Source organism: Charadrius vociferus, unplaced genomic scaffold (genome assembly GCF_000708025.1).
Source record: "Charadrius vociferus isolate BGI_N301 unplaced genomic scaffold, ASM70802v2 scaffold163, whole genome shotgun sequence".
Taxonomy (NCBI): Eukaryota; Metazoa; Chordata; class Aves; order Charadriiformes; family Charadriidae; genus Charadrius; species Charadrius vociferus.
The window spans coordinates 12,662,897-12,688,431 of NW_009648332.1; the positions used below are offsets into that span (position 1 = coordinate 12,662,897).

A 25,535-nucleotide genomic window follows, 5' to 3' on the forward strand; every position below is an offset into this window, starting at 1 on the left:
TCAGATTAGACACTGTTTTTCTGTCTTCATGGCATTTTTGGCTAGTTTTGCACTTAAACTGTGTTTCCAGAGACAGTAACAATCTTACCGTTCTTCTCTGGAAAAATATTACATCTTGATGGCAGCATTTCATAACACATAGAAGTAATCTTCAACTTTAATGCTTTCTTAATGGTAATGGCAAACTGTTACATTCAATATGAAGTCTATTAAAAGCTTTCATACAAGTATATGCAACTATAAAGTTTTCTTCCTGATTGGGATTGAAAAGAGTGAAGCAAGACTTAAAGAACTGTCTTTTTCCCAACAGGTGGAAAGAATAGTCTAATTTTAGAAGGAACATTTCCCTTCTTTCTTTTTCACTTGTAAATACTTATATTTATTACTTTTATTGTATACTCCTGTTATTTAATTGTTTATTCCTGCTATTTTTATGATTATTATTTCAATTTTTAGGCATTCTCATTCACTCCAAGTCTTGTTGATCAGACAGAGGGGTGGTACAAAGAGCTTCTAAACTACCTTACATGGCTGGGTAGTGTGAAGACATGAACGAGAGGGTGCCCTTGCAGAACACTGCTCTGTCTCTGGCACAGGGAATGTGACAAGGGATGGAAACAGGGATGTGGGCAGACCTCCCTCACTGCGGAGGACCTGGGGTGCATTGAAGGTTGTCAGAAAGGCCAAGAAGATGTTTAAGTTGTAACAGGGACCTCACCAGCACCTGGAACACTCCCAAAAAGCGCTTGTGGGGACTCCCAGCATGTCTAGAGGGGCACTCTGGACAGTTCAGCCCAATCAGCAAATAAAAAATAACCTACGTTGAAATTGAGTGTGGATACCCTCTAGAGATGTCTCAGATCTAAGGCTGAGAACAAATAACCAGATAGTAGTTACTAGGTTGCGTTTTACACCTTGACTTGCCTACTGCCCCGTAGGCATGCCCTCTGTGTACTGTACTTGGACAGAAGGCCATTACAATGACTTTTTTGTGATTGTCTTTTGTCATTTTTTTTTTCCTGTTTGTATGGATGTACAGATGCTGGAGTCCCACACATTAGCTTAACAGCAGGGTATAACACGAAGATGATCTTGCTAGTTGCTATTTGCAAACAGAAAAATGAGAAGGTTGCTAGTTGCAAACCACATTATTAAAAATAAGGGTAGGTGAAATAACCGAATTACGCAAAAGAAGGGAAACTTACAGGCCTGCCACTTGGGCCTGTTATGCCTTCTTGACCGACAGGGCCAATAGATCCCTGTAAAGAAGAAAAGAATATATTAGTCCACCATGTTTTAAAATGAAGAAAATCCCCATAATGTGTCCAGGCTTAAAGTTGCTCAGCACAGAGTCCTAGCAATTATCCAAAAGATCATGGTAATATTCTTTTTCTGAACATTGAGTTCACATTGCTACAAAATCGGCAAGGTAATTATTTTAATAATTAGTAATAGTTATGCTTGGGATGCCCTCACACATTCTTTTATGTGAAAGCTGATGCACTAAAACCAGTGGAAACTTAAGTACTCTGATTACCAAAGGCCACATATTTATCGAGCTACAATCAACTATATCTTGAGCTGTATTACTGCCCACAAGTACCCTTGTAAGGCTGCCAGTAAGTGCTTCTGAAATGTTACTTTCCTGTTCCATTTCACTTAGAGCAAACTGCTCATTTCCAGTGTTTATCTTGTATAGGAATGTTTAGAAAAAGAAAGCAGCTATTAGAACAGGCCCCTAAAGCTGCTGCTCTGCATCTGGTTAACTGAACTAATTCAGTTCTGTGATGGCAATGGCAGCAGTGAAAGAAGAACATTTTGTAGTAAGGCCTTCCATGCTGCCACCTTTCCCCCTTTTTTATTTTTCACTTGATGCTATCAGCTGGATGCACACTCCCCAATACTACAAAATGCTAAAGATGCTTCTGCATTTTTGGTGAGTAGCAAAGTAAAATGTCATCAAGAATCAGCTAATGCAGGTTAGTAACCTTATAGATAAAAAGGAAATATTTATTAAAAAAAGACTACCTATTGCTCAATAAAGCCTGAGCACCACTCTGTCTTACTGCAGGCTAAGTTCCACCCTTTTTTCTTTTGCTCTAGGACAGAGTTATACAATTAGCATTGTTGCGAGTAAGAAGAAAAGAGAAATTTCAACCCCAATAGACAAAAATATGAGGGTGATAAGGATACTTATGTAGATAAAATTATACTAGGAGAGCTACGCTTTATCAGCGGAGATTGCTTTTTTTCCTTCAAGATTAAAAGCTCTGCTTGTGCATCTATACCCATGTTGCAACCAGAGCAGTGTTGCAGTACAGGCTTCTAGTGCAGGCATAGTCTCAGAGAGGAAGGTTTGGTAAGAGGGTTCCAGCCTTGTTAATAAGAAAAAAGACAATTCCCTAAATTAAAAACATGTGCCACTTTCAAGCCATCCTGACAATCTCTTTCATGGAGTGAAACACTTACAACTTGGCCCGTCGGACCTTTTGGGCCCAGAATTCCAACTAAGCCAACGTCCCCTGCAGGACCCTGAAAATGCAAAGGAACAGTTTAATCAAACATGGACATCAGCTATCCACTTGTTTCAATCTCTTGTAATCACTGGAAGTAAGATAATTTCTAAGACCAGTAACAGTGAGAATACCAAGCGCACTGACCCAGAACGCTCGTCTTTGGACATGGAGTATACAGTTCTGCCTACAATGTTCCAACAGATCAGACAGATTTTGAACAAATTATTGTTAAAGCCGATTAATTCTATGCTTTCTTAATATCCTCACTCTGTCAATGGCTTAAGATCTAACAGAAAAGAATAAGCACATACTTTTGGACCTGGGAATCCTTGAAACCCCATTAAACCTTGATCTCCGTCTTCTCCCTGTAATAGGAGCAGGCATCTTTACTATTATTTCATGTTGGTAATTCTTGCACTACTTGTTTTGCACCAACAGCTGTCATTACGTACAGTCTGTCCTTTCAGTCCAGCGTCTCCTGCTGGTCCTTGGTCACCTTGTGATCCTGGAAGGCCTCTTTTTCCTCGCTTTCCTGGATGACCCAGAAGCCCTTTCTCACCCTGTGAATAGGAAGATAATACATCCTTTATTACAAGTATGACAGTTATAAATCTAAAGATTGGTTTCCTGCCAGAAGTGTGGAATATGCTTTCTCTATAAGAAATTGACCCACTCCATTCATTTTATTTCCATCAGAAATGCTTTGAATAATTATACTTCCACTAAAATGCATGACTTGACTGTTCTTTGACTTGGAAACATAAAAAAGCCCATACATATTGGATTGTTTCCAGTATGGTATCTCCCAGTGCAAGCACTAAAATTCACAAGATGAAATACAGAACAGGCAGGTTACAAGTAAATTTAAAAAGTAATCCTCTGAGCAAAGCGTAGCATAGTTGTGGAACTCCTTGCTGTTAGACTAAAACTTTACATTGATTCAAACAGAAACTAGGCAAGTTCAGGCAAGAGAAATCCTCTGAGGACTATCAAATACATAGAAACCATGTCTAGCTCAGGAGGTTACCAAGCTGCAATTAAGGCTGGGAATATAGAATCATAGAATGGTTTGGGTTGGAAGGGACCTTGGAGATCATCAAGTTCCAATCCCCCTGCCATACACCTTTCATGCTTGCGTTGCGCATATGCTCTTTCCTAGGTGTTACCTTTTTGCTCTAACAAAGACAGACTTTTGGCCTGACTCAGTATGTCCACTCTTAACGCTTCCACCCGAGGGTACTGAAGGAGCTGGCAGAAGTGCTCACCAGGCCACTTTGCATCATTTATGAGCAGTCCTGGCTAACTGGGGAGGTCCCACCTGACTGGAGGTTGGCAAATGTGACACCCACCCACAAGAAGGGCCAGAAGGAGGATCCAGGGAACTACAGGCTGGTCCGTCTGACCTCGGTGCCTGGGAAGGTCATGGAACAGATCATCCTCAGTGCCTCATGGCACATGCAGGAGAACAGGGTGATCAGGCCCAGTCAGCATGGGTTTACGAAAGGCAGGTCATGCCTGACCAACCTGATGTCCTTCTATGATAAGGTGACCCACTTAGTGGATGAAGGAAAAGCTGTGGATGTTATCTACCTGGATTTTTGCAAGGTTTTTGACACTGTTTCCCACAGCATTCTCCTGGAGAAACTGGCCCCTCATGGCCTGGACAGGTGTACTCTTCGCTGGGTAAAAAACTGGCTGGATGGCTGTGCCCAGAGAGTGGTGTTTAATGGAGTTAAATCCAGTTGGTGTCCAGTCACAAGTGGTGTCCCCCCCCAGGGCTCCGTGCTGGGGCCAGTTCTCTAATATGTTTATCAATGATCTGGATGAGGGGACTGAATGCACCCTCAGTAAGTTTGCAGATGACACTAAGCTAGGCAGGTGTGTTGATCTGCTTGAGGGTAGGATGGCTCTACAGAGGGATCTGGACAGGCTGGACCGATGGGCTGAGGCCAATGGTATGAGGTTCAACAAGGCCAAGTGCTGGGTCCTGCACTTGGGTCACAACAACCCCATGCAGTGCTACAGGCTTGGGGTGGGGTGGCCGGAAAGCTGCCCGGCAGAAAAGGACCTGGGGGTGCTGGTGGACAGCCGGCTGAATATAAGCCGGCAGTGTGCCCAGGTGGCCAAGGCCAACGGCATCCTGGCCTGTATCAGGAATAGTGTGGTGAGCAGGACTAGGGAAGTGATCATCCCCCTGTATTCGGCACTGGGGAGGCCCCACCTCGAGTACTGTGTTCAGTTTTGGGCCCCTCACTACAAGAAGGACATTGAGGTGTTCAAGTGTGTCCAGAGAAGGGCTACAAAGCTGGTGAGGGGTCTGGAGGACAAGTCTTATGAGGAGCGGCTGAGGGAACTGGGGTTGTTTAGCCTGGAGAAAAGGAGGCTGAGGGGCGACCTTATCACCCTCTACAACTACCTGAAAGGAGGTTGTAGAGAAGTAGGGGCTGACCTCTTCTCCCTGGTGATAAGTGATAGGACGAGACAAAATGGATTGAAGTTATGTCAGGGGACGTTTAGATTGGATATTAGGAAACATTTTTTCACTAAAACGGTTATTAGACATTGGAATAGGATGCCCAGGGAGGTGATGGATTCTCCATCCCTGGAGGTGTTTAAAAAAAGGGTAGATGTGGTGCTTAGGGACATGGTTTAGAGTTGGGTTTGTTAGGGTAGGTTGATGGTTGGACTTGATGATCTTAAAGGTGCCTTCCAACCTTAGCAATTCTATGATTCTTTAGCGCTGTGTGGTAACATTTTTCCCTCACATCATCTATTCCCCGTCTTTTTGAGATTGCAAGAATTTCTGAGCAGGAACTACCTCCTACGGCTCATTGTCTAGACAAAGGAGTAAAATCCAGAGTGGGAGCACTGACGATAAACACTACAAACACTGAATACAGTTCATACTAAAATATTTTCACAAAAAGATAACAAAGACAGACACAGTATTTCCCTCCTCCAGTTTTCAAGTAACTTAAGGTTTTAAAAACTGCTTACCAATAAAATCTCACAGAGCACTGCAAATCATGATTTTAGATGAAAAATCCTATTCTAAATGGAGAAAATTATCTGTAATGTTTCCATTCCTTGCTTCTTTTACCACTGAATAAGCCTAATTAATATGAGGACATGATGATGTCAGGTACCCCGAACTGCCTGGAAAATGGAGCACTCAGATTTCTTTCTTTCTGATGGGGTGAACAAGAACAATTTAAGTCCTACGAAAATGAAATTTCCAGACACACTTGGTAGCCCCCAAACTGGGGACTTAGGCTTGAAATTACAGTACTTCTCTGCTAATAGATTGCTTAGATGTTCAAATCATCCAAACTGTTCTAGAAGTTACAGAAGTTTAAAAAGAAAGGTGAGGAAATATTTGGCCCTAAAGCTTTGGGTGAATAACTATGAAGTGTTTTGAATGCCTTCTGGAGTTGGGAATAGCATCCGGATGGATGGGAACTCTGTTTTCAAATTAGAGTTTATAGAAACAAGTCCAACACAACTTGCAGTCTTACACTTCAGGTAAGTTTTGATGTCAGTTACTCATCACTGAATGCAGTATGAAGACCAAGCAGTATCAGTAATACTGTACTTAAACAACAAGAACCTGTGCGTGTACCTTTAGTCCGGGTGCTCCTGTGGGCCCCGGCATGCCTGGCAATCCCTTGGGACCTCGAGCTCCAGGATAACCTGCCAGACCTGGTAAGCCTGAGTTTCCTTTATTACCCTTAACAAATCGAAAGTAATTATTACAAGCAGAACAGCCAAACAAGTTTTTCCATTGTATGCTAAAAGAGGCATATAACATAAAATCAGTCAGAGCCATTTAATGCTTTCTGTATATATGGACACACATTGATAGTACATCAAAATATACGGAAAGAAAACGATCAGCAGTATCATCTGGATTTCTGCTAATACTCCAAAAGCAACCCCCCATCACATTTAGCAACAAACCTACATATGCTTTAACTGTGGGGTGGATTGAGGCATCTGAGGAGTCTAGTTATTATAGTTTAACAAGTCACTGACTGTCAGCAAAAGAAATACTAACCATGCCATAGCCCATTGCAGTTGTTCAGTTCAGTGTTCATCTTAAACCTTGTTGTGTCCTACCCTAAATATATCATGTCATTTGTGTGGGATCACCTACCTAGACCTTGAAAGACTTCCGAGAACATTCAGGAGAATCAATTGCCTCTTTGGGCTTATGCAAGGCATCTTCCCTAATATTGCTCTCCTAAATAGGGATGGTTGCACTAGTAAACAATCTTCTGTCTGTAATAATTGTGCATTTAAGTATATATGGAAGCACTCATGGGCAGACCAGTGACTGCTTTTACCTCCCACAGGGAATCATATAGAATAGTTTATATGAGACCTAAAATTTTTCCTAAAGCTGAAAATTTGCATGTTCAGATTAAAAGCCTTTAGTGCAGATTCCTATTTAATTCTTTTCTAACTCAGTTTTGAAATATGCAGGGAGACAGCACTAATCTCCATCAATTATAACAGATGACATCCAAGAACAGATGGTTCTTGGATGAGTGCTGTGTGATGTCTGAGGATTCTGAGCTTACAATAAGGAGCTGATTCTGGTGAAAATAAGATGCTGGATTCATTCGTTAGGGATGGGCTGAAAATACAGTTGAGATTCACAGTATTCATTTTTTCAAGAAGAAGGAACTCCATATCAAGAAACAAAGTGCTTTCCCACACAAACATTCAAAATTCAAGATGCTTATTTATAAATACCAGACATACTGATAATATTACTATGATTGTGTACACTCTGTAGGGATTCATATACCATAACATTACCACATCAAGAAAGATCAGAACATTTGTTACGAAAATGTAGGAAAACATCAGACAATAAACAAAAGCAACTATTTTTAATGAAAAAACATGTTACTGAGTACATGGAGTTAAGTCAATTTTGACATGTTGAAAATGCAAAATGGAAATTTGCTGCCGTCCAAATTAATGTTTCTGTGATGTTATTCAGTAGAAATATATATGTACATATGTGTATATATATTATTTTTTATTTCATATGACATTCTGTTAAGCATTCATAGAAATAAAAGGGTTATAGGAAACAGAATTTTTGTATTAAATATGATTTTCAGAGCTTTTGAATATGGTATTGAGGCTTATGGCTTGATCGACTGATAAACTTACATAGCAGAATTTCTGTGTTTTTTATTCATTGTGGCAAAAATCAGCTAAAAGCCTCTATTACAAATTGTAATGCTGCTATATATTGTTAATATGGAGTAATGGAACCTTTTTTAATATGAAAGATGACATTTTGAGTGGAAAGGCAAAAACGTAAGAATTCTTTGGGGGGTTACTCCTAAATCCAACTCCAAAGAATTTCAAGTACTTGAAAGAGGAGGACATTATCTGACAATGGAGAAGGCTTGAATGGGGTACATCTGCCCGCTTGTTTAATTTTCTCTTTGTTCAACCAGATAGGCAAATTTATACTCGTAATAGAGGTGACTCATTCGGCACCTTGATTAATTCCTAACATCAAATCTAACTTGGCATCCTTTTATAAGTTACTGGCCCATCTATCTAAAACTACTGAGAAATACCATACCTGAAATCAAAGTGATCCAACTTTCAACAATGACAACAACTAAAGGAATTTGCTACCTTCTCTCTGGAGTGAATAAACAAAGAGCTGTTGTCACTGCTCCAAGAAGCAGCAGGTCACCACCCTTGGACCACAGCAGAGCACAGACATACAAAAAACCTGTTTCCAAGAACGTTCCCAGTGGGTTCCCAGATACCCATTATTCTTTTTCACTGGTTTTGGGCAAAGCTTCAGAATTTCTTAGGTAGAGAGACATAGGTTACAAATTCAAAGGCAATAAGGAAAATATGGGATTATTTGAAGGCCTGAGAGGAAACAGCCTCAGTTGAGGTCCATGGCTCATTTTCAGGAACAAAACTGTGAAGCCTCTCACATTAAGAAAGCATTTTCACTTAGCTGTAGTTACCACTAACGTATGCTAATTAAATAGTTCTTCTCACAGCACACTTCCTTTATGCTAACCTTACATCCTGGCCAGAATATCAGAAGCAAAAGAGAAAAGCCAACGAATTGGTCTAATTTTCAAGATGCTCAAGGAACTGAGAATGGTTCCTTCTGTTTAAATACCCTAACCTTCGAAAATTTGTAGTGCAAAATGACACAAAGAGGGGAAATGTGGAAAGCAACTTACCTTAGGGCCAGGCTTCCCTGACAGCCCAGGCTTGCCCGTGTTGCCAGGAATTCCTTCTGGTCCAGGGTACCCAACTGCTCCTTTCTGCCCTGCTGGCCCTGGTTTTCCCTTGAAACAAATTCAGATCGAATATAGCACTGTCAGCTCTCTTCATCTTTACCATCACAGAACTAGATTTCAATCACAGTATTTCCTAAACCCTACATAATAACAGACCCAGTGACACAGATGAATACTCGCAGAGGGGGCTCTGAGTTAGAATGTTTGGTTTAAAATGCTATTGGCTTAACCTTAGACTTCCTGTGTTGTGGGCTCTGAGCAACTTCAGCTGAAACCATGGGGCTGACCCCTGCGTGCCAGGCCTGGAAGATGGCAGAGAGGGTTCATTCTTAAACTGAAGGCAAGGAAACCTAGAAAAGTAACCTATTTACCCAAGTAAAAAAAACAACCATATGTCTTTTGAGCCTTCATTTTACTAGACACTCTGTATTGTACATTTGCAAAATTATGCTATTCAAATTTGTACGTATTAAATATACATACAAACTTCTAATTAGACAAGTTTGTGCTAACTGTTGCTATACTTGCATGGAAAAGCCTCACGTCACATCCATGAAAGGAACAGCAATTTTTTTTGTTACAATCAGGGGCTCGGAGTTCTGCAATTGTCCCTGTATGAATGCACTTCTTAGAAATTTAAAATAACTACAACACATCTGATTTGAAAAAGTATAGTTAACAACAGCCATACAGAATATAAGAAGCATGCCATCTTAATCTTATTTCTAACTTCTGCTTGCTTGGGATGTGCTTTGAGACTTCCTCAAGTTCCAGTTTTACTATCTTCTCCTCCTCACTGTATGTTTCGCCTTTCCCTCTTTTACTTTGTCTGCCGAATGCTATGCTCTCTGCAGTCCTCCAGAGGGAAGAGGCAAGTACAAAAGACACACAGTTTGCTTGCCTTCAGAAGGCTATTCATGAACCCTGGCCAGCAGGTACAACCTCTGTGAAGCAGCTGCATTTCTCTGGTTACTGACAACGTTTTGATGTAAGGTAGTAAAAGTTATTTACAACGTGTGCTTGTGTGGTATTATTTATTAGGGGACCAAAATAGCCTTGATACATTTCGTTCTTGGTTGTGTTTACAGAACACCTACTGCTTCCTCCTCCTTCTTCTCCCTCTGGGAGAAAGGGATGTAAGTTAGTGTCTCTACAGTATCTCAGGAAAGAGCATTAAAAATTTCAGCTCAGGGCAAGCAAGAGAAAGAAGTAAACCTCAAGGGATCTGCCAGCCGTATCCATCATGGACAATATGGATCCAGGCTTCTGTAGGCTGCAGCTGTTCAAAGAACCGATGGGAACCAGGAATGAAGAGCAGTACAGCTCTGTGCAATGTAATGTGGTAACTTGCACATGGACTATGAGCCACATGCAAAAACATTCTAATTAAGTAACTTTGCAAGTGGGAAGGACCTTGTTGGTATATTAGCTGCACTTCAGTTCCATTTGCTGAGTGACTGAGTATAATTCAGTATAATTTAACATAGTTTCAAAAATAATTCTTATTTTCACAAGGGTTCCTTTACACTTCCTGGATAATAAGAAGGTTCTTTAGAGTGAGCATAAGACTTTCTGGTACCACTGGCATGACTCAGTTTTGTTTTTATTAGTTATTATTTACTTTGTTTTATAACTTGAAGATAGACTGTAGAATTTTGTTACTTACAGGAATTCCAGGTTTGCCTGCCTGACCCGTTGCTCCTTTCTTCCCTGTGGGTCCCTAAAAGTTACAAATACTTGTGAACTAACAAACGTCTTAAACTCACCCCCCTAAGAAGAGCTGAGAATTGTTCCCCTCTAGTACACATGTCCACATTGCCTGGCTTTGGACCAGATTATTTCCACTTCAGAAGACAGCAGAAAGTTTTTCAAGTAGAAGTGAATACATCTTTGGTAGAATTGTATATATTTTTCCCTTTCCTGAATTGGTAAAGTGTAGTTTTTCAGAACTTTTTAAACAACAGTAGGCATAAAAAAATTTTCATTATGAATCTGGCAATTTCTCCTCTATCAGCCACACCTCTGTAAGGAAGTATGCTTTTATAGCCCTTCCTGTACCTTTTAAAAAGGGAATTCCTGAAAGTAGGGAATGTAGAGGCAGAGTGTATGTGGAAGAGAATACTCGAAAACAATAGTGTCACATATCGGAACATTCTTTTAATCTAAGATCTACACAAAAGATAAAATTTACTTAAAACCAGACTTTTTTTGGTCTTGACTGATCTAGGAACCTGTAGCCCTAGAAAACTGAGTGATACTGATAGCAGATAACATTCTGCTAAGTGGTTTAGTGACACGGGAGGCCAAACACCATGGAAGAAAAGCTCAGAATGGGTCAAAAGCATCTCAGAGATTTTTTTTTATAGGATATTCTTCACAGAATATAAAGATCTATGGCATGGATTTTATCCTAACTCTAAAAGATACAACCACTTGGACCGCAGGGACAAGGATAACACTTTTTAGCATAGATCAAGTAGAAGAAAGCTTCCAAGATTTTCTGGATTAATTATTTTAAACACTGTTATTAAAGCAAAAGTGATGCTGAGCTACTATGCTGCAATATTACATAACATGCAATAAACTGAAAAAGCTAAGGTCACTGTAAGTGTAAATGTTTTATAATTAATGTAAGTATGATAAAATCAGCAAAATTTTGTTCTATTCCTTAATTTAATGCCTTTTTGTTAAGAAAGGCATAAAAAAAGTGCACCAATCAGAACTGGAACATGTACATTCAAAGAACTTTATATTGTTTTCATTAAAATTTCTGAATGCACATAAAGTAAACCCAGATGATTCAGCATTGCAGCTTATGGGATTGGCTTTGTAAGGCTTGCTATAACACCACCAGTCATGCCCACTGGAGTTAAGACTGTACAAATGTTTTCACTATTAACATTTTTATGTAAACTTTTAGGCTGTTACGGGTTGCTCCAGGCTGGATATTGGTTCCATATTTGCAAATGGCAGTTTTAATCTGATGGGCATTTGCAACACAAAGAAAACATTCTCCAAGGGAAAGACAGAGGAATGACTAATTTTATTCTGTGCTGTGAGTCGTTTGTCAAAGGCAATATATCTGAGTGCATGGCTAGAGTACATGCTGACAACATCTTCACATCATATTTCCTCTCTGTTGTTTCCCATCCCTAATCTGCTACAGATTCTTGTATTTACCTAGAAAATTTTGAAACTAACATAGCTGAACTATGGAACTTTTCAGAGAAAATATCTCATTTAAGTTGCAATGCAATTGACATTCTAAGAAATCTTTTAGTCTAAATCTTTTGAAATCTCAGAAGCCAATAAAATTTACCCCATGGGAGAATATAAAATACTTTTGGCAATTTTCAACACACCACCAAGATGAACTATTATTTCTAAAGGAAAAGGTTTAGTCTTTGATCTTTTTCATGACTTGCTCTGTCATTATTCCTCTACTATTCTGTAGCAAATTCCTTATTTCCAAGTCTCTGAAAATTCAATGCAGTGCAGTGCAGTACCAGGAGGCTTCATTTACAGATCAGAGCACTAAAATCCTGGGTGTCTTCCAGAGCTAGTTTGCCACAAGGAACTCCATTTAAGGGTATAATTGAATATCACTTAAATGTTTCCAAAAGAGCCTCTCATAATGGTTTATATCACTCCAAAGTAAAACCACTTACCTATCAAATAACACGTATTTACTATCCCAGATCATTATGCAATTTTCCATTCTATATTTTTATTGTCCCTTCAGGTATGAAAAGGAAACCCAAACCGGACTTTTAGCCTTATATAACGGTTTTCCAAGGATAGTCAGTGAACAGTAAAAACATACAAATTCCAATTAAGTGCAGTTTTGCTTTACTTTTTTCTACTTACTTTTGAACCCCTTTCTCCTTTTGGTCCTTGCTCTCCTAATTCACCAGGCTCTCCCTTTGGAAAGAACATATATTAAATAAATAAAAAGAATCATTCGAATGCAGATTAAAGTGTGTTTTCAACAGCCAATAGAGAAATCTCTCTTGTCTGAAACACTTACTGGAGGCCCCTGTTGTCCAATAGGTCCTCTAAGTCCTGGAAGACCTATATGACCCTGGGAAGCAGAAAATATAACATATTGCAATACAAGTAACTCAGGATAGCTACAGATTTCCTTGTAAAGTCCACCTTGGGAAGTGCTGAGTGGCCCCAGCTTCACTGACATGCCATAGATAAAGTATCGTCAACTCTCCTGAGATCAGACCTTAGGGAGCTTTTCCTCTTTAAATTTTCTACTTCAAACTGCATGTGGGAATTACATATTGTTTAAACATTTCTGCACTTCCATAAACATAGATCATATTCAGTTCATCGACTTATTACTACATCTATCTATATTATCTGTGTAACTTAAACAGGATATTCCATGTCAAGGACTGTCTCTTTTGTATTTCAGCAAGCAAACTGCATCAGTGATTAGCATGACTTTCCATCCAATTTGTATACGCTGAAAGACTGAATACAAATAATGAATAATCATTAGGATTAGATTTACAAAGAAATAGTGCTTAAATTTCAGAGTAAAATGTCAATTCATTCAGTATAACAGAATCACAGAATTGTCTAGGTTGAAAGGGACCACTGGAGATCATCTAGTGCAACCCCCCCTTCTCAAGCAGGGCCAGGTAGAAAAGGTTGTCCAGGACCATGTCCAGTCAGGTTCTGAGTATTTCTGAGGATGGAGGCTCTACAGTGTCCCTGGGAAGCCTGTTCTGGTGCTCAGTCATCCTCACAGTAAAAAAGTGTTTTCTTGTGTTCAAAAGGAATTCCATGTGTTTCAGTTTGGGCCCTTTGCCTCTGTCCTGTCACTCAACACTACTGAAACGAGTCTGGCTACTTCATCTTCATTCCCTCCCATCAGGTATTTATACAGACTAAGATCACCCAAGCCTTCTCTTCTCCAGTTTATGAGTCCCAGCTCTCAACTTCTCCTCATATGAAAGATGCTCCAATCATAGAATCATAGAATTGTGTAGGTTGGAAGGGACCTTTAAGATTACCAAGTCAAACCATCAACCTCACACTGCCAAAACCCACCACTAAACCATGTCACTAGGCACCAATGTATTCTAAGAGCTCATCACTGCAGTGAGGCACCAGCAAGTGCATCCCTGCACACTTGTGAGAGATGATACTTCTGCTACGTTACTCTACATGTATGCATAGCATGCCACGTTCGAATAAAAACAATACAAAGCAAAGTTATTACCTTGTAGCCCTCATCACCGGGTTCTCCTCTATCTCCACGTTCACCACTAGGACCCTAAAGAGAATACCAAAGAGCAAAATATAACAGCTGAACTGAAATAACACTGCAGTGAAATACAAAAAGAAAGCTGGTATTTCTCTCAAAATGGACTAACCAACGAGACTAAACTGAGGATTACTAATATTAAAGTTAGCTTGTCTAAACGAATGGACATGATCTTTTTCTAAACAAAATGCATTGCAGTTAGACAGTAGCTACTGTCTAAAATATTTTCTACCTGAAGACTAGAAGCTAGAAGATAGATCTTACATGGGCATAAATGAAACAGGAGTATTGAGCTCAGTAGAACGTCTCTGGATTTATACCCATATATATGATATCTGAATTAAAATTCTCCACGAACAAATGAAGAGATTTTGTTTTCAAGACATGCAAGGAAAACTCTGCTATGGTTTCTGTAAAACAACACATGATAAATTGGGTTCTTCTCTGAAATGATTTGCTGTACTCAGAATCGGCTTTAATTCTGACGTTCATCCTAATAAAAAGGCAATTTAAATCCCTCAGCATGCCTCACACGTATGAGAACTGCACAGGAGCAGAGGGAATAGCATGATTTTTGAGAGTCAGGTGGCTCTTACCAATGCATTCGGACACCTCACTAGCTCTACTTCAGGGAAAGGCACTTACTCCAGACCCACAAGAAATGGGATTTTTCCTCAGAATTTTAACTCTCATTGCAGCAAATGGACCAAATCTCAGTCAAAGGAAAAGTGATGGGATAGAGAATCATTTCCATAGAAAGTAAGAATGGCCGAGACTTTCCAAAAGACATTCAGCCAATCATTAGATGAAATAATAAGGGAGTGCCTTTTCCCCCCAACTGATTTAAATAAAGGCACACAATGGAAAATTGGCCAGGCATCACTAACTGCAATGTATCTTTACAGAAATGAAATCCTTACACAAATGAATAGGTTAGCCACTTCTAGTGCATGTCCACCAATAGATACTATTATGCAACCGCTTGTATACTCTCCAAGGTTTCAGCAGCCTTATGGTATGTTTCCTAGACGGAATCCACAACGCGGAAAGGCCCTGCTTGCAACATTTGAGCAGTCAGCATTACAGAGCCTCTTCGGCTACAACAGAATTGGCTGGAATCTCTTCTCTCATGCATTACCATAATTATTCTCCTAGCCCAGACTCTGTCTTCAGTTACATCAGAGTCTTACAGTCCTGCCTTTTGAGGAGGTGAAGTATAAATATTAAGGGTAATCTAAAGAGAAGTAGGCTGTAAAAGTATTACTTCTGGCAAAATCAAAGCCTGAACATGAAACACTTTTAATAAGATTATGACATGGCATTTTTCTTTTGGACATGTTCATTATTGCTGCAGAGAGATACCCCACACACGAATTCAGTACAAAAATGGTTACAAAATGCAGCCCTCTCTAAATCAGCTAAATTAGCTTTGTAGTGATAATGAAATAAGTCAAAACATATTTCTAGTTAGTAAAGCAATTAGGTATAATTCAGGATAAACAGAGAGGGTAAAATTCTGTTCCAAAATGTGCTGATCTAAACACAGACTAATGACATTAGTGTAATTAAACACAGGGCACATACTCTTAAGCAGGAAAGAGCATATGACTGCATTTTTCAGAGAGGGATTACCAATTAAAAGACCGTCAATTCTACATTTTTGTACAAGGTGGTACTGACTCCTGACATAGTGCTACGAGGTTTCAGAAAGAACCTCCGTTGTCTCTTCTCTTGAGAGGCACTAGTATAATTTTTTTGAGAAAGAAAGACCTACTGGTTCACCTATGGGCCCAGGTGGTCCAAGGGCTGTGTTGTCTTCGCCTGGAAAACCCTAAAACAAAGATAAATATTAAAAAATATTAACTTGGAAATTCAGCCTCGTCTAACGCACACATGTTCAAATGCTAATAAACTCCCAGAGACTATACTGTATAGATGCTAAAAGTGAATATGATGCTTATGGTCCCAAAGACATTTAGGACTAAAAAAGCTAAGTATTTGCTCTATTCTCAAAGGCAGTGTCCTGGTTTCAGCTGGGAATGAGTTAATTTTATTTCTAGTGATTGCTGTGAAAGGAATGTCAATAACACCTATTGTTTTTAGTTGTTGATAAGTGATGTTTACACTATTCAAGGACTTTTTTCAGCTTCCCATAGAAGCATAGACAGAACGATGGAATGGCCAATGAAATATTCCATACCATAGACATCATGCTCAGTATATAAATGGGGGTCAGCAAGGGGGTGGGAATCCTTGATCACTGCTTGGGACTGTGCCAATTCACCAGGCAGTGAGAGTCACCCATGTCATTATTATTGTTATTATTGTTATTTTTCCTTTTCTGTTTTTGCTTCTATTAAACTGTCTTTATCCCAACCCACGAGGTTTTTTTTCCTCCCTTTCTGCTCTTCCCCCTTCCCCCCCTTTTCTCCCCACCCTTCTTGGAGGGGAAAGGGGAAGGGTGAGTGAGCAGCTGCATGGTTCTAGCTGCTGTCTGGGGTTAAACCATGACAGGCAGCTATAAAAAAAAAAGTATTTGAACAACGTCCATGTAATAATTTCTTTATTTAATTAAAAAAAGGACAAACAGGATATTTACAAGAGGAAAAAAAAATTCTTCCACTGTTTTGACAAATATGCTTAATATAGACAAACAAGTGTACAGAAGATGCCAACATTCAGCCTGAACTCCATTAAATTTTAAACATGAAACAACTTCCACCCAAACTAATAGCCAAAAAGTTACCTACTCCAGATGATATTTACCGATATTTAATGCAGAGGCTCACATTTTAAATACGATTAAGCGTTTCCTAAGTGCATCAAAGTGATTTTTCAGAAGTGACCAAGCAAGCTAGACACCTAGCTCCCAACAACTCAGTTTTCGGTTATTGTTTCTGAAACCTGTTTATAACATCAACCACTAATTGCCTATTAGCAGTACTCATTGCAAAACTGGCCCTAATGTAAGAATGTATTTCTCTGTCAGGTGCAAATCCAAACTAATCCTCATGAAGGGAATCCCTGTACCTGCTTGGGGCCACACAGACTTCAGTCAGCATACAAATCTGTTCGCAGGATTTAAAGCTTAGAAGAACAATACGGAATTTGACACTAAAATAGCAGCACTGAGGCAACATCCTGCCCCTAACATTTTATATTAAGCACAAACCTTTGTCCATCTTAATTGGGACTTTTAGCAAAATCCATGGGTGTACTCAGAGGCTTAAAGTTAAGTAAATACTTAGCTGGTTCTGCACTGATTATTTCTGTCAGCAGTGCTCACTAAGAGCAGTGGTGCTATCTGATACAATAGAATGTGTTTCTTACAATGGGTACCTTGTGTTTTAAAACCTGAAACATTTCAACTGTGTAATTCGGAACTCTGCCTCTGAATGATCCATTTCCCCAGTTTTGCATTTCTTTTCATATGCTCTCACAATACTAATAAATATTGCAAAAGTGGAAAATAGTGAGCGTGCAGTAACATTTCCTCCCTTTATAATTAGTCAAAATGTAAGACAGTATAATCCGTCTTCATACCTTTTCTCCTTTGGGTCCTGGGGGCCCTGGGGGCCCTGGAGGACCCTGGTGACCCTAAAGAAGCAAACAAAACAAAAATTAGTTCCAAAACAAAGAAATTAAAGAAATAATTAATTCCAAACTTTCTTTTAGCTGCTTGTTACTAATCATGCTGCTTGCTAATAATGCTAAATAGGGATGTGGCACAAAATTAATGGGCCCAGGCAGAAAATGCATTGTGTGCAGGAAAAGCTCTGTGCGCAATGGGAAACCAAAGATTCTGGCAGGGCTTGATGCAGGTGAGGGGAGCTGAGCTGCTCCTCGGTTCAGGGTTAGGGCCACTGATGGAAGTTTCTGTTTGGAAAAAAGACACAGTAGTCTGGTTTGTAAGAGTAGGACTCAATCCATCTATGATTATCATCATAATTATTTTTCAGTGAAAGTCACAATATCTTTATGTCCTTCAACTAACCTCATTGAATCAGTTTCTGTTACTGAAAGGGAATCTGCTTGGCCAGACAGTAAGCAGAGGTGGTGGTGTTTGCTGAACTCTCTTTATAATGAATAGTTGTAGTAGTTTTATAGGAATTTTACTCACAAGGGGTGAGATACATTGGACAAACAAGAGTTTCAAATCTGTGGTAAAAAACAACTGCTAGTGAACTCACAAAACCCAGTCATCGTTACTCAAGGCTAACATTTCTGAGTAGGCAATCACGTGTCACATAAACATATATGTGAGTATCTGACAGTCCTAAAGATATTTGTGTATTCTAGATACAGATCCCTGTGATATCTGAAATTATTTAGAGTACCACAGACTTACTTAGGGATGTGTATGTACATGAATTCAGTAAAAAACTCACCCCATAACCTGGAATTCCTGGCTCTCCTTCAGGTCCCATTCCTCCTAGGTGTCCCTGTTAAATGCAATAATCAGTGACAGAAAAATGAGTTCCCACGTAAAATGTTACAACAATCATTACTTTCTAAAGTTATCACTCGGAAAAATCTCCAGATATTGAGATTTGAGAACCACAGACAACTTCCTTGTTAGGTACAACTTCATTTGGTAAAGAAGACTGGGCTTTTCTGTGTTCTGTGTAAAAAATGGTCAACATTTTCAGGCCTAACCTTATTATCCCTGTGCATAACTAAGATCAAAACCATCTGAGCTTTCAGAGGTGCAGAGGAACTATGTTTATAAATGCTAAGTATGCCAAGAGAATCTGAGGGTGGTCCTTACCTTAGAAAGCCGAGTCCTTCTCTTGAAAATATTGGCCATTAGATAGTTACTTTATTTCTGTACTTCACGTGTTCAGGGACACAGTGCTGCATTCAGGGGCCACAGAATTGGGCCCTGGAGCAGTGAGATGTGCACGTTGCCTCACTAATGCATGGGCTGCACGTGTCTGTGCACCTGTCACACAGGGTGGAGCAAGCTTGGGAAGCTTACGATGAAAGGAGCTCAAAGTTAATGGAAATACACTTAATTCAGTTAACTTTGGATCAGGTTCTTATTCAATAGGAGCAACAGTGCTCATCTGAAATGCTTTGTTTCAGCCATGGTTAAGGCTTATTTTACATTATAGCAAACCCCATCATTTCTGGTCTTGGAGCTGGAAAGATTTAAGATTTACAAGTCTTATGAGGAACGGCTGAGGGAACTGGGGTTGTTTAGCCTGGAGAAGAGGAGGCTGAGGAAAGACCTTATCACCCTCTACAACTAACTGAAAGGAGGTTGTAGAGAAGTGGGGGCTGACCTCTTCTCCCTGGTGATAAGTGATAGGACGAGACGAAATGGGTTCAAGTTTTGTCAGAGGAGGTTTAGATTGGATATTAGGAAACATTTTTTCACTAAAACAATTAGACATTGGAATAGGCTGCCCAGGGAGGTGGTGGATTCTCCATCCCTGGAGGTGTTTAAATAAAGGGTAGATGTGGTACTTGAGAACGTGGTTTAGAAGTGGTTTTGTCAGGGTAGGTTAATGGTTGGACTTGATGATCTTAAAGGTCACTTCCAACCTCAGCAATTCTATGATTCTATGAAACAGCCACAGCAGTGAGGTTATAAGTTGACTGAGGGGCATGAGCATTCCATGGCATGCCCTGCTATCCTGCTCCTCCGACTGTCAGATCAGGAAACTGACCCGAGCATAAGATGACTCATTCCAGGTCCACGGCCCGGGTTTCTGTCTGGAAAGGTGCACAGGTCTCATTTGGATGCTGAAAGACCAGCGCACACATCAGGCTACACAGAGTGGGAAGGATACTGTCTGCATCTCCAGCTACCTCAAGAAATATTCATATGTGCTACAGCTGTCACTTGCCTCTTTTCTTGGAGAGACATGATTCTGCTAAACCAGAAATACACAAGCTCTTAAATAAGCATGTTTTGTACGAACCAAGGGACCTCGAGTTCCTCTTGCACCTTTGGGACCGGTTTCTCCAGGTTGGCCAGAGTCACCAGAAGGTCCAATTTCTCCAGGAGGGCCAAGCTGCCCCTTTTCCCCCTGTTGGTGTTATTGTATTAAAAACAGTAACAGATTGATACTAAGTTTCAAAATGCAGTTTATGCTTAACCACAGTGTGTAACAGCATTATTTAATAGGAGTACTACATTTACACATGTAATTTACTGTAGTTCTTAAAATATCTGAACCTAGAACTCAACAGTGAAAAAGATCCTCTGCTAAAGCCTTTCTATTATTTTATTTTGTTTTGTTTTAGCCAAAGCTTAACATTTTTGATAGCAGCAGAAACTGATCTGACTTGCAAAATCACATCCTGATACAACTATAAATTTCCTAAGGTCCTGAATGTTATAGATTGCAGAATGATGACAATTCTAATTGCTATGGCTAGCAAGAAAAAAAATTGGCTTGAAGCATGACAGAAAACAGAGATAGACTTGATTCAATGGAATTATTTTGTAAAGCGAATTCGAATTTCAGATAAAAGGAAGGGAACTGGGGAAGATGAAAAATACTACCTTCTTTCCTAAACGGCCCCTCTGACCTGGACTTCCCGGTGTTCCTTCAGGGCCCTGTACATTTATTAGAGAGAGAAAAATAAATTATATAGAAAGGCCTGGAAACATGTTTAAACTGTGCTCCAAACTGGATAACTAAGCAGGCTTTTGTAATGCAGAGAGGTGGGAGGAAAAATCTCATTAACTGTGGCTGTGAGCAAGTTAGTAGGACTGTTTCAAGTTACAGCAGAAACAAGTGGGCAAGCGTCAGGGATCACTTATCAAACTAGTGCAAATGCACTGAAAATAGAGGGGGAAAACCCAACAAATCTTGTTCACCCAGGAAATACTACTTTAGGAATAAAATTGCTTTGAGATAACCACTGGATTTAGATAAATACAATACACAACAAGAGGAAAACTAAGAAAACCTTGGGGCTGCCAAGTGTAAAGAGCAGGGCCCCGAAATAATTTGCTGTAGAGCAGAGACCTAACTCAGTAAGTGCTGGTGCCTACCCCACTGTCCGTCTCCCGGTGACTGTGTAATTGGGTGTGCTGCCTGCAGATGAAGGGTGCTATGGAGCTACAGCCCTGCTGCCCTCTAGATCACTTCAAAAATTGACCTTCCCAAAGGGTTGGATGTGTCCACTGCTCACTGGTTTCAATTTACCCAAAAGTTCTGTGAGTTATTGGAGGTAACTTACCTTCAGTTATAGAGAGAGAGAGAGATATCTAGGTTTTTTTGAGTCACTGTGGTGATAAGCCAGGGTAAATATAATTTAAACTGATTTGTGAAGCTTATTTGTGGCTTTGTAAGCTTTTGTTTAAGGGAAATGTAATATTACTCTCACCCTCAATAAAACCCTCAGACAATTGATTATAGGAAACTGGTTTCCATGTTTAGACCAGGATATGATCTGTCCGCATCCCTAGAAGAAGGTCAAACCAAAACCGTGATGTGAACACTCCCAGACGCTAGGGAGGATGAGTAGGGAGGGAGGCAGCTCTGCAGCCGCCTTTGGAATGTGTGGAACAGAAATGTGAAAAATCCCCCGCTAACCACATCCTCCCAAACATCGAATTGCCAGACCCGCCTGTCTCACTGAGGCACAGCAGCACTGCTAATGTTGTTTACTATATACAAGTATAATTACGTACAATTTAGATATACCAGGGCTGAGCTGTTTCATGATAATTTCAATGTATGAAACTTTTGAGCTTCTCCAGAATTGTCAACCCAAAACAGAAAAAAAAAATAAATAGGGTGATATTGTATCAGAAACCTTTTTTTTTTTCAGTAGCACACCAAGTGTTCTGACAACTGAAAGAGCGTTTTTTTTTCCTTCACTAGGAGAGTAGCTCACTGTGAAGAACCCAGGACTAAAGACTGCAGATTGTAACACTGATGCTTAGAGGACAGAGGGGACAGTGCTGACAGCCGTTGACAGCTGGCCCTCCAACTAATGTTTACTCAGACTCCATCATCACATAAGAGCTACAGAGAAGCAAGCCAGAGATGTGAATGAGAACATGATGATTTTTGGTAACGGAATCTGATGTCTGGCTTGAGGCTACACACTTGCTTTGGAAACTGTGCTCCAAAATATTAGTTCACATTAAGAAGTTGCATAAAACTTCAGCAAAATAGATTTTATAGATGGGTTTTAGCTGCTAGGAGCGATGCCAGAACAAATACATGAACTGATCTAACAGTGTTGACTATGGATCCCAATGCTCATTTACGATTTGACCTGTCTATTCTTGCAGCCATTTCTCTCCATCTGCAATCTCCATTTCAGTTGTCTATAGCAACTGGTGCTCTCATGATATGTTTATTTAATTCCTTTCACAGAGGCACCAAAATGAAGTTAGTTAAAGAATAAATTTCTTTCAAGAACAAAATGGAATGAGAAAATTCTTTCTTCTCTCTCCTTACTTTTTATAGTATATGCCTCATTTCGAGGTGATTGACAAGAAGAGAAGGTCCACCAAAGACATGACATCACACCACAGCACAGAATTATCATCCAAAGCAGCGCTGCCCAGCATGACAGACACTCATTTCTGGAATTTAGCTCCAGCGCAGGATGGACAGCATCCATAACATCATCTTTACAACACCTTGGCAGCAGTGTAGAAAGACCACTGTTAGGAAAGGCAGGCCATACACTTGATCAGGAATAATTTGGATTCTCCTATATCTATCATGTGAAACTGGTTTTGTGTCACTTTTGACCTGTCTTGTATTCCTTATCAAAGAAGGTGCTATAATCCACAACAACACTTTAAGAAATCCTGTGCTGTTGGTGCCTAAGCTGCAGTAAGTTTCTAACTAAAGAAACCTCAATGTTCAGGATATCACTTTTTTATTTTTAGACCTTCCTTTTGTTGTTAAGGTTCATTAAAAGGAATGACAGCTAAGCATGTGTGTGGTAAGATCATTAGCACAAAATCTTAAATTGGAGTCAAATCTTGTGTGCTCTAAGGTCTAATGCTTCATCATTTACAAGCTGCTCAAAATGGCAGTTCTTTGCCCCAAGGAACTTTTAATCTAAACTGAAAACTAGATAGCCCTGAGAGAGTAAACAAAGCCGTGAGTAGGCAAAGTGATACAAAACAATGAAAGATCTTATAGCACAATTTATGGTAGAAGATGCATCTTGACAATTTCTTGGGTATTTTTAAAATTTAAAGAATGATCTAATACCTTGAGATTGCTCACAGTCTCCAAATGAAGGTGAGGATAGAGACTAATGACAGAAGGTTGTCTGGAGAGGAGAGAGCTGAAGGAGAGGCTCCAGGTTGTGTGATGTATGTCTGGATGACAAGTGGTGAGGAATCGCTATCTGCTAAGAGGTCCCAGATTTAAGATAGGAAAAACACTTGTCTCCTCTCTCTACCAACCCTGAAAAGCTGAGCCACATAGAAAAGGGAGACAAGCTAATTTAAAGATGGTCATCTCTAATTGCAACAGAAAATCAGAAAATAAAAAATAAAAGAAGCAAGCAAAATTAAAAAGAAAATAATTTTAAAAAGCAGATGAATAAAAAGTCCACTGAAACCTGAAAACACTTACAGGAATGCCCATAATGCCAGGTTGACCAGGGGGTCCAGCAATTCCTGGTAACCCCATCTCTCCTTTTTCACCACCTTCTCCAAGGAGACCCTGGTCTCCTGGGTCTCCCTAAAACAAAAAAAACCAAACCACAAACAACAACAACAACAACAACAAACAACAGAAAAACCTTAGTTAAGCTGCTGGTACAGAATTACTTATTCTTGAGAAAAGCAAATTCTGAATCTTCAAGTTTGACAAAAAACACACTAAAACTGATGGGAATCTTACCAGTCAAATTCAGATCACGCACCAAGTTAGGGTAAAGCCCTTCCTATCTCATTCATACACTCCGACAGCCAGATTTTGTCTCATCCATCACCAACTACTGACGGTGTCCTCTGTGACATCCCCTGTCCTGGCACCTGCCACAGTCCCTGACACAACATTGATCCAATGCAGGGAGCGGAGCAGCCTTGGGCTCACTCTCTCTAGCATGATAGTCACCACAGAAATAAGCTGTCCTCAGTTGTCCAGCTTGCATTTCTCTGTCAAGCCATTCAACTTTACAGCCCTTGCAGGGTAGGTATGTGCCTAAAAGGCACAGGAAAGCCTATAATATACAGGGCCTCCTATGTTAAAACTAAGTTCACCCAACTGGGCTCTGTTTGAGCTGGTGAAATAGGAGAAATAAAGAGATTTGTGTCCTTAAGCTAATATGACTACTTTACACCTCCTACAAAAACCGAATGTACCTTTGGGCCATCTTTTCCTTGAACACCATCTTCTCCTGGAGGTCCTGGTTCACCCTTATAGAAAGGAACAGTTGAAAACAAAGTTATTGCCTAAACTTCTCAACAGAATTATTGCCTTGGAAGAACTCAGACTAGTTTTACACATGCTTATTAACTTTTGGACAACTTTTATGTTGCTGTTATAGTTTATTTGTCTTTATTTTTCACTGATTTACAGTGTCAGTCACAGTCCTGTGAATCTTGAAGACAGGAAAACACATAAGATGATCAACATTAGAAAAATGAGACAATACTATGTCCGTATAACACTGGAGATTTGGACAGTGGCACCAAGATTGTTTGGTTTCAGAGTATACAACATGTAATTACAGTAACTTCAAAAATATACCTATTCCATCCTGAAACTTCCATGTTTATGTGGATAACTACTATATTGGTATGTTTAGCCATTCAGTTTAGGGCAATGAAAAACTCATCATTTACCAACAGTATTGCCATCATGGCATGTTAGAATATTGGCCTTTCCCAGGTAAAGACACTGGCAACTTGCATCTTTTGTTGCAGATAGTAAAAAAAGCACATATGAGCTGCCCTATACTAATAACATAGTATTTCAGATGTCGTGATATGGTTAAGTCCAGAGTTCCCCCTGTGGATCTCTCCAAGGTCTTGGATGGTCATTGGTCTTCTCCAAGGACAGGCAGAATTGTGGAATGCACCTTGCCCCAGATTTTGGGCAGAAGGAAAAGATGACAGCAAGGAGTTAATGGAGCAAGAGAGCTCAATGGTAAGACTTAAGTCTGAAAGGATGCAGTTTATAGTCTTTTAAAATCGTCCTGGATAAAATCTGGTTTTAGCACTTTAAAAGGGTTTTTCAGCCTTCAAAGGTAGGCAACTGTTTGGGTCAGATGCATAGGAAGAATAGCCAGAGGCACAAGTGCTTGGTAAAATCAAGTGCTGAATGAGCCCATCCATAGCACCAGAAGCACCAGCTGCTTTAGATGGTGGTACAGAGAGATACCCTGCTCTGCTGACACTATACTGTTCCCATTATTTCACCTAGACTGGGTATCCATACACAGCATTATTGTGTATTGTCATCTTAACAGCTGGGCTGGACACCCTTGGATTTACCTTCA

At 39.9% G+C, this 25,535-nt stretch overlaps 1 protein-coding gene across 1 annotated transcript in view; it reads right to left on the reverse strand.

Moving 5' to 3' along the window:
• The window catches only part of COL24A1 (collagen, type XXIV, alpha 1), a 178,394-nt gene that overhangs the window by 12,587 nt on the left and 140,272 nt on the right, over nucleotides 1–25,535 (reverse strand). The window contains exons 37-53 of the mRNA XM_009884884.1: nucleotides 24,397–24,450; nucleotides 23,663–23,770; nucleotides 20,608–20,661; nucleotides 20,021–20,128; nucleotides 18,482–18,535; nucleotides 17,637–17,690; nucleotides 15,868–15,924; nucleotides 14,049–14,102; nucleotides 12,840–12,893; nucleotides 12,680–12,733; nucleotides 10,479–10,532; nucleotides 8,753–8,860; nucleotides 6,136–6,243; nucleotides 2,969–3,076; nucleotides 2,828–2,881; nucleotides 2,470–2,532; nucleotides 1,206–1,259 (exon numbers count right to left, since the gene is read on the reverse strand). Coding sequence (XP_009883186.1) covers nucleotides 1,206–1,259; nucleotides 2,470–2,532; nucleotides 2,828–2,881; nucleotides 2,969–3,076; nucleotides 6,136–6,243; nucleotides 8,753–8,860; nucleotides 10,479–10,532; nucleotides 12,680–12,733; nucleotides 12,840–12,893; nucleotides 14,049–14,102; nucleotides 15,868–15,924; nucleotides 17,637–17,690; nucleotides 18,482–18,535; nucleotides 20,021–20,128; nucleotides 20,608–20,661; nucleotides 23,663–23,770; nucleotides 24,397–24,450 — 1,200 coding nt within the window. The remainder of the gene's footprint in view (nucleotides 1–1,205; nucleotides 1,260–2,469; nucleotides 2,533–2,827; nucleotides 2,882–2,968; nucleotides 3,077–6,135; nucleotides 6,244–8,752; nucleotides 8,861–10,478; nucleotides 10,533–12,679; nucleotides 12,734–12,839; nucleotides 12,894–14,048; nucleotides 14,103–15,867; nucleotides 15,925–17,636; nucleotides 17,691–18,481; nucleotides 18,536–20,020; nucleotides 20,129–20,607; nucleotides 20,662–23,662; nucleotides 23,771–24,396; nucleotides 24,451–25,535) is intronic.